General features: G+C 39.4%; 1 protein-coding gene across 1 annotated transcript in view; it reads left to right on the forward strand.

Annotated features, from left to right (window-relative positions):
* Positions 1–8630, forward strand: part of LOC121639066 (xylosyltransferase 1-like) — an 83829-nt gene extending 75199 nt beyond the window's left edge. The window contains exons 10-11 of the mRNA XM_041984246.1: positions 5102–5435; positions 8208–8630. Of these exons, the coding sequence (XP_041840180.1) occupies positions 5102–5435; positions 8208–8530 (657 nt within the window). The 3' untranslated portion in view covers positions 8531–8630. The remainder of the gene's footprint in view (positions 1–5101; positions 5436–8207) is intronic.
* The last annotated feature ends 977 nt before the right edge of the window (positions 8631–9607 follow it).

Below are 9607 nucleotides of genomic sequence, written 5' to 3' on the forward strand. Positions count from 1 at the left end.
ATGTATTCTTCTTAAGTATGTAATTTGAGTTTAAATCTTCTCTAAATGTTTTGAGCCATATATATATTTTATACAAATTATATTTATTCGTATATTATATTTTATATTAGGTCACATCCTACAAACAAGTAAACAAGGGAAGTTGTTATAGCCTAGTGAATAATGCAGATTTTTACCTATGCGTACATGAAAAGCAACTCAGGGCCCTCAGCTTTCAAGCGCTGAGCTTAACACTTAAACATTTCACACTTTTCTTAAACCAAAAGCCCTTTTTATTACATTGTAAAACCTATTCACAACTGATCATACTGCAGTGTAAAACTAAGTTTCTGACATCACACTACAAACAGGAAAAGCAGCACTGTGCAGCAAAGAGGAAGTTTTTTAAGCTAGTCAGGAAGAAAGTGAGAATTCACTTGTGTAAATGACTACCAGACACCAGTTATGGAAGCTGAATGCTCCTGTATCAGAGCTGGTTTTGGCCCTCACTCTAAATTGAAGTCAAAGGCTGGCTGTCCAACAGTTACACAGTTACAAAAATAAGCTACTTATCTGAGCTGGCTAAGTCTGGAAGCTAAGCTTGCTCTGTGTGGAGAAATGCTACATTTTCTGCAAGTAAACTTAAAATGTGTAAACACTTAACATGCTATTTTTAGGTTTCTTTTTTCCTTATTAACACAACAGTTTTTGTCACTTTGTACAGCTATTTTTCTTTTAACACCATGTTTATTGTCTACATATATATATATATATCCTCAGAATTCCCCTCATAAGATATTTTTGTGGTGCTACAAAGTACTGGAAAATGGATCCCATGGGCATCTGTACGGATGCATCCACATTTACCTGTTTCATCATTGACCATCAATTACTCAGAATCAAGCTGTTTCTTGTTTGTCAGTTAAAAACAGCCATGTTCTTGAATGCAATGATTTGAATGTGTTAATGTAAAAAACTACATGCTGTAGACCTGAATTCCTAGTTTTGAGTTTTCTGGTGTAGCCCTTGATGGAGACTTTCAATAACTGGCTTGCCTACATGAGTGTGTTGTTAAATATCAAGTTTACTCGAGGCCTTCAGTAGGTAAAGAAAATATTTTTCTTTTTCACCTCAAAACCCATCCTAACACATCTATCACCCCAAAGTAAATCTTTATTACCATCCATCCATCTTAACCAGTAATGTAATGGGTGCCCTGGGGGAGTCCTGTGGTGTCGCTGGTAAACACCTGTGTTTGATTTCTCCTTCCAAAAAGGTACAACTAATGAGCTTCTGAATGTACCCTCCAGGGGCATATATGCCGTAAGGTTTTAAATAAGGCCAGATGTAGAGTGGGACTGTCCATGCCCTTGCCTGATCAAACCGACCTGCCTTCTTTAATGGAAGTGTCAGCTCTCGGCGCCAGCAAGCCGGTGACGTGGAGAAAAGGTTTGCAAGGTCGACAGGTCAGAGAGAAGAAATGTAATAGCTGGATTATGAGATGGGAGTGTTTTATGTTTTCTATTAAGTAAGGCACAGACTTTAGCAGAGGATGAAACAGGTAATATAGGTAATAACGTGAATGATGGGGCATATGTGAGGAAAAGTAATAAAAGCAAAATATATAAAATCTGTCATTATCAGATCAGGAGTTTCTCCTTCCATTTCTCAGAGCAACAGCAGATGATAAATGAGGGTCACATTTTCTGAAAATGGCAATGGTTGTTAGTAAATGCTGTTTAAGAATGGAAAATCTGAATAATTGGTCCAAGTGAATGGAAAGTTTGAGTAAACAGTGCCAGTAGAGGAATGGGCTAAGGTGTTAAGTACCGATGAGGTTGCTAGATCAGCATTAGTTCTTAAAAAGAAGCATGTGCCTTTGTAAGCAAAAGACTGTCTGAGAGGTCATAAAGCTTGATTAGGTGTTGGTCTTAAGCCAAAGCTTACTGAGTAGACTCAGAACCAGGTTGATTGTAGAGGTCGTTGTTAACTCTAGGCTGAAGCTGAAATTATTTGAAATGGACCTGTTACTGTACAGGTTTCTTACAACTCTTAACTCCATCTGCACATAAATGGTTTTAGTCCTGGAAAAGGGTAATTGCAATGTTTAAAATTATAAACTTTATGATTTTAATTCAATGTTTAGACCAAAACAACGAGTAAACAGGCTAGAATATACAGTACCTTTCAAAAGTTTGGACTCACTTGCAAATCAATTTTGAATGAGTAGATATCTCCAAACTTTTTACTGATGCTGTACAATGGGTCAGCATACAACCCCAATCCCAAAAACATTGGTACACTGTCTAAAATATAAATAAAACAGAATGTAATGATTTCCTGGATGCCTCCCTGGTGAGGTGGTCCAGACATGTCCCACATGGAGGAGGTCTCAGGGATAACCCAGTACATGCTGGAGGGACTATGTCTCTCTCCTGACCTGAGAATGCCTCGGTCAAGCTGGAAGAAGTGGACATGGATGGCAAAGTCTGGGCTGTTCTGCTTAAGCTGCTGCTGCCCAACACAATGTCAGATAAGTGATAGAAGATAAGTGGGTGGATGATGTTTACTGTTTTAGGATTACATTACATTACAGTCATTTAGCAGACACTTTTCTCCAAACTGACTTACAGTGATTAGGCAGTAGCGTTAAGGGTCTTGTCTAAGGATCAAACTGGAAGATTTTAATATTTGTCCCCAGGGGGATTTGAACTTTGGTCTCCCGCATGGGAGACAAATGCTCTGCCAACTGAGCAAACCAACTGCTTTGTGATACAAGATTCTTCTCCTGTGAGGCGATGCTGTTGATGGATGCAGTATGTGAATGAGCATTTTCTTTTTGAAATCTGCATGGCAAGATGTTGCTCTAAAGCCTGGATGTACTTGTCAGCATTAATGGAGCTTCACAGATGAGGAAGCTAACCACACCATAGGCATTAACACAATTCCATACCATATAGCAGTATATTTTTAATTTCTTAACATTTTTTCACACCAGTTTGGGAAAAATTTGCCTTCTCCTATTAAGTGCTTCTGTGGCAGTTTGGATAGGGACTGAACTTCGGTCATTAGGCAGACAGCCCATCAGACAAGCTGCATGTGCATCTTATTAAACTGTGTATGCACAATAAGTGTGTGCTACTAAGAGATAAAAGCCTGTTGAGTTAAAAGCGGAGGCTTCCCCTTCATCTGATTTGAAACTGCTTGACAAAGCAGAACTTGGACTTCGACATCGCCAGCTGTACATGATTTACTGTATATTGTACTTAGTTAAAGCTTGTTCCTGGATAAACCACCAGCAAGATCCGGAAGCAAGTCTTGAGGGTTTCCCGACAACCCACAGCATGCGAATATTGAGAGAATTGCCTTCTTACAACTCTAAGTTTAGACAGCTGTTTGCAGGCTCTCCTGTTAAAACTCCTCTTATTTATTTATGTGGCTTGTATTTGCTAAGTGTGTGTGTGTGCGTGCGTGCGTGCGTGTGTGTGTGTGTGTGTGTGTGTGTGTGTGTGTGTGTGTGTGTGTGTGTGTGTGTGTGTGTTCTTTTTAAATAATATAGGTATCTGAGGTTTTCGAATAGAGAGTTAATTAGTTATTTAAATGAGATATAAAATAAGGTCCAAGGGGATGGAAAGACAGAGATCATGCCACGTAATTTAGATGAAAGCAAGGTGCCTTTAATAGATGGCCAAGAATCTTTTGCTGTTTGTCTTGTTTGTGCAAGTAATGTCTATTTTTACTGTGCATCGAAATTTTAGTTCTCAGAGGATGTAATACTGAATCAGTTCCAGTCAAACATTGATCCTTCAGCAGGGTGAGGCTGTGTTAATCAGTTACTTTTGTCAGGATGAGCACTTCCCAAAGCTGCCATCCCTCTCACATTTCTGCCCCACCCAAGACATCTTTTCCTGTCGGTGCTTGTGTGAGTGCATTGCCTCCTTCTCTGTCAATTTGTTGTCTTTATCAGCCTCAACCGCACCATTTCTCTCATTTTGCATACTGCACATTTTTTGGCAATGCATAACATAGATCACTTCTCTACAGTTAGTCTCAACCACAGAGCTGACATTTAGGACAATTAGCACTCATTTAACGTTCCTGATGCTAGGATGTCTTTCATTTTTCTTCTGTTTTAGCTGTATTATATTTAAGTTTACATATGTAGAAAGAACACTGTTATAAAATCATGACATGAGCATATTACCAATTACTTGCAAACAGGCATTACATTATTAAATATTTAAAAATTTAAGCTAGCAAGACATGATAACTTTTAAGTGGTTCCTTATTACTCAGGCTGTCCCACTGCTGTGCAGGCTGGCAGCGAGTGCCATGTTCTACAGCCAGAGGCACTTAATGTCTCTTAATTCAATTGAAATATATTTTATTCAGTGGTACTTTTTGCTCTGTTTTTCTGCTCACTTCATTTATCTAAAAATTGTCACAGAGAATGCAGTTTCTGGAGTCTTCGATGAAACCATTGAAAGCCCATTCCTATCAAGCTTCCTACACAGACTCACATTTGTTTTTCCTGTCAAAAAAGCTGTGATCATTGTGTTTGACTATACTAAATGTCTTTCTCCTTATGGGCTTTTTTATTGATGTGTAGCTGTATTCTTCTGTGGTGACTGTTGATGACAAATATTTTTCTAAACTGGATACAACTTTTCATTACCTTCTGCCACTGTCATCACTATAAAATGTGTTCAGGGAGCTAACAGGGCTTCATTTGATCCTCATGGCTGGGGTGCAGCCATATGCCTTCCTCAGACTGCCTCTCAGACTCGGGCATTGCAGCTCCTGTAGACAAATATGCTTAAATGTGCAAGTTGCAACAATTGGGCTTGTTAACTTCTGCATATTATAATGATGGCTAAAAGCTGTGACATGGGATAAGTTGGAGAGTGGTACTTTTTGATAAAGAATGAATGATTGGTGGCACAACTCATGATGATTTAGTACAAATGTGGTTTATTTTAACACTATGGTAAAGTAGTAAGTTGGGCTTTTTGTTGATTTCTGTGCTCTGAATGTCTTTCACTGTTGTTTATCTCCTTGCCTCTGGTCTTACCCCATTCTGTCACTCATTCTCATCACCCTTATTCTTTCTCATCTCTGTCAGATTGGCACAGAGTGGGATGCCAAAGAGCGTCTTTTCAGAAACATTGGCGGCCTTATGGGTCCCATGGATGAGACGGTGGGCATGCAAAAGTGGAATAAAGGACCTAACGTCACTGTCACCGTCGTGTGGATCGACCCCACCAATGTCATCGCAGCCACCTACGATATCCTGATTGACGCAAGTGCAGAGTTTACACATTACCGCCCACCACTCAACCAGCCTCTGCGACCTGGTGTGTGGAGCATCCGCATCCTGCATCACTGGAGCCCTGTGGCTGAGATCCGTTTTCTCATCGCCCCACTGGCTTATAATAAGCATCAGCCCATACGGCAAGGTGAGAAAGAGTTCTGAATAGCTTCTGTGGTTGTATTTGTAGCCAGTGTTTGTCATTTCTTTCAGCTTTTAGATAACACAAAATTACCATCGACAGTGTGTTCCAGTAGACATGTTTATTGCACAGCTGTGCTGTTTCTCAACCACAGATAATCACTCAAGAAAAATCTCAGTATTATTCCAAAGGCAAAACTTTTTCTGAAAATCTAGTTTAGTGGAAGTCCCACAGTGATTTTGTAGACAACTTCGAAATGCATTTTTTGGAGAAGAACATTTCGTTATGCTTATAACAATGCAAAACACCATCTCTGAATCTACAACACTTCCAACCTTGAGGTAGATGGGCTACAGCAACAGAAGACCACACTGGGTGCCCCTCCTGTCAGCTAAAAACAGAAAACCATGGCTAAATCTTCCCACAGACTCACCAAAACTCTATATAAGTACAAGTCCATTTACTATTTACAATGGCATGGTTTAAACACCACAGCCTACCTGGGTATTGTTGCTGACCTTGTCCATCCCTTTATTAAATAATAGTGTACCTTACTGCAGGATGATGCACCATGTGACAAAGCTCAAATCAGCTCGAACTACATTCTCATTATGGATGTGCAGCCAACAAATCTGCAGCGACTGTGTAATGCTATCATGTCAATATGGTGCAAAATCTTAGAGAAATGTTTCTAACCCCTTGTTGACTCTAGAATTAAGTTCTGAAGGTGAAAGGAGGTCCAAACTGGTCTCTAGCAAGGTGTACCTAATAATTTGCTAGTCAGTTTATATCTTGCACTATTTTGCAATTCAAGGCTAATTACTGACAGAAATTGAGCATTGTTTTCAGTATCTTGTTTCTCTGCAACACAGACATTGTCTCACAGATTACCACTGCATTCACTGTGAAGTAATAATTCCTCATTTAAGTGTTCCAAAATGTCCACAGACACACACACAAGTCCACAGTGTTGCATTTGCAACAATGCCCTCTATAATCAATCCTCTGGGCCTCTGCAGACCCTGTTTATTTGTCATCAAGTCACCCCTAATAACCCAGTGAGCAGCTCATACATACTAAACAGAGTGTTAAACAACAGCACACTTAGCCCTCTAAAAACAATTAAATCAATCAGTCAGCATGGATAAGAGGCAAGACTGCAATGTTCTAATCCATAAACAGCCAGTTTGCTTTGAAAGTCGCACGAGACGACAGCCTTGGCACAATCACGTTTTTTTTTTTTTTTTCACTTTAATAATCTCCTTGAGCCGTTTTAATAATGAAGAGTAAACAACAAATACAGTTGCAGCTTTTGTCGTTAACCTGAGTCTCAGTGGGGTTGTTGTGCATCAGCCCAAGTTACATCTTAATTACCGGTTTATGGTGGTTTCCATTTGTTTTTGTTGAAATCTTTCTTTTTTATTTTTATTCTGGCCTTCCATGGAAAAATATTTAAAAATCATTTCCAGGTCAGCCCAGTACATTATACACAAAAAAAGCCCTTTCCCTATAGTTGAAATTAATGTAAACATTACTTCCTTACAATGTCTGAAAATGCAGTAAATACCATAAAGTAAAATCAAGAAGTATCTCCCTTATTAAAGGTTTTGATCTCCTTATGAGCACTTTGGGTTTCAGGTTCTTTTTTACAAATCCTAAAACATCTATGTTTCAGGTATCTTTAATATCCCTAATATAGTTTTTTTTTTGTTTGTTTGTTTTGTTTTGTTTTGTTTTGTTTTGTTTTTTTTTATGTCAAGCAACTTTTGGGAATAATAACAAAAGCAAAAGTGACTTGATAAAAATAGTCTTTGCAGTTATGTTTGTGGCCCCCTCAGATACTTTTGCTAAAATAAAAAATTGCAATTGTTTTGCACTTTAAAAATGAAATTAAGGTAGACTGAAGTATAAGTCAAAAGTTTGGACACGCTTTCTCATTAGATTTAATGGGAAACATGTCCAAACTTACTGTACTGTATATTGTAAGGATAAATTCCATGAATTAGTTGTTAATTGTGTTTAAGTTAAGAAAATCAGTATGAAGTGATTTAGTGCGTGCTGGGCTTGCTTGTGTTTCGTAATGTGCTTTGGTTTTGACTCTTCCATCTACCCGCCTATAATTTATTGCTGTGTCTGGCACCAGGTTCCCCTCCTACAGGCAGCCCTAGTAAAACTTTATGATGTGGCAGCAGCAGACTCATGCATACACACATACATGCTCATATCCATAACTCCACAGTCATGCCTCTCTCCAGAGGCATGACTTCACAAGACACATTGGTTCCACAAAGCTAGCTGGACATTGCGTTGACTGGTGCTTTCTGACCGCATCATTCTGTCACCAATGTGTGAAAAGCGCTGATGTCTGCAAACATCTGGGTGAGAGGGAGTTTGTGTTCCATATCCACGCTTAGAAAGATTGCTAGCATCTTGGTTAGAGGACCGGTGAGGAATTTAAAGCTTCACTGAAGCTCAGGGTGGAGTTGGAGTTTTAAGGGAAAGCTGTGTTCTATGACCACAGTCTTCCTTCAGGGCTTCACAGTCATGGGAAGAAGGAATGTGAACATATCCTAAATATTTCTAACTGTTGTCATAAATTCGGCATTACAGTGACCTGACAGACCAGATCACAGAGGGTGGGTTTAAAGGGTTCAGTTGTACAAATCAGCCCAGGCAAATTAGCAGCCAGTGAAAAGCCAGGCTTCCATCTCGTTTCCATTTTCTTCAGTCCAGTCTGTCATTCTTACCACCTTTCCTCTCCCTCCTCTGTTTCTTCAGAAGATGCTTTGAAGAGCCACAATGGGCCAGTGAAGAACAGCTACATGGAGCAGAGTTTCCACGGCCTCAATCCGGTGCTCAACATCCCAATCAGCCTGGCTTACGTGGAGCAAGCGAAGAGGAACGCAGCACTCACAGGCCCAGAACTCGAGCACTGGTTAGACAGCCTCGTGGGGGAGCTGTGGGAGGCAACCGACGTCTGCGCCATTGGCCCCACTGCCTGTCCTGTCATGCAGGCTTGTGCCAAGAGCCCATGGAGCTCCCTGAGCCCAGATCCTAAGTCTCATTTGGGACCACCCCGTGCTGACGGTCGCATCAGGTAGCAGTGAGGCCTCCAGCTGGACAGGAGGCCAAGGCACTCGTTGTTTTCATTTATTTTAGACGCTTTTTTAGAAAGTCAGGGAGGGGTAAATATTCTTCTTCTGTCTCGGGGAAGAAGAAAATAAAAAAAGTGGACTTTTTTTTTTTTTTTTTTTTTTTTTTTTTTGCTGTTGGAGGTGGGACATTGGTAAAGATGTCTGGACATTAAGTAAGGAGGAATGTTTGTTTTTTTGTTTTTTGTTTTTTTCCTCACACAAAGTCCCCATATAGGGGATTTTGCTGGCTTTGCTGTTTCAGTTTCTCAGTGTATTTATTTTTCTTCTCATGGCTGGGTTTTACTGTGATTAAGCGTTGCAGTTTTCAAGCTTTTTTTTAGCTGCTGAATGAATTATGAAGTCAGCTTTTAACATCCTGCAAAGGGCGCTGCGGACACATGGGTTTGAACTGTACACACAGATGAGGTGCAGCTGCAACAAGGCCTTAGCTATGGGACATTTAAGGAGGCCAGGTACGGAATTAAATGTGCCTCCTTAAGGTTTTTTTGACCATCAAATGAGACACCCAAAAAAAGACACCCAAAAAACCCAAAAAAAAAAAAAAAAACACATTTTGGTACAACATGTACAGCAGGAAAGTTGCTAAGGAGCTAATTCAATGATGTTTATAAATCAGAGGAATATTTAACAAATTTCTGCAGCTCAGTGCCTGATCTGAATGTGAAACTGCTGTAGCTCGACTATCTGTACATGCCACTGATAAATATGAAATGCAAACAAAGACATGTAGTTAAAGTAATTAGACATTTTTAAAAAGGATTATTAAATAAATCCCATTAAGAACATTTACAGGAAGTAGATTTCTTTAATAAACCCCAGATGTTGTGACAGGCAGCAAACAAAGAGAACTGATTTGTCTGTCTTTAAACTTTATTGTCTTTTTTATACTTATTATTTTTGATCAACCTGCCTCAAACTTGAACAACATAACCTTAAGCTGACCTTAAAATTATTGTCCTTTTCTTTTCTTTATTCCAGATTACACTTATTGTACATAATTATACAAGAAGTCTCAAAAATTGT

The sequence above is a fragment of the Melanotaenia boesemani genome, chromosome 4, assembly GCF_017639745.1.
Source record: "Melanotaenia boesemani isolate fMelBoe1 chromosome 4, fMelBoe1.pri, whole genome shotgun sequence".
Lineage (NCBI taxonomy): Eukaryota > Metazoa > Chordata > Actinopteri > Atheriniformes > Melanotaeniidae > Melanotaenia > Melanotaenia boesemani.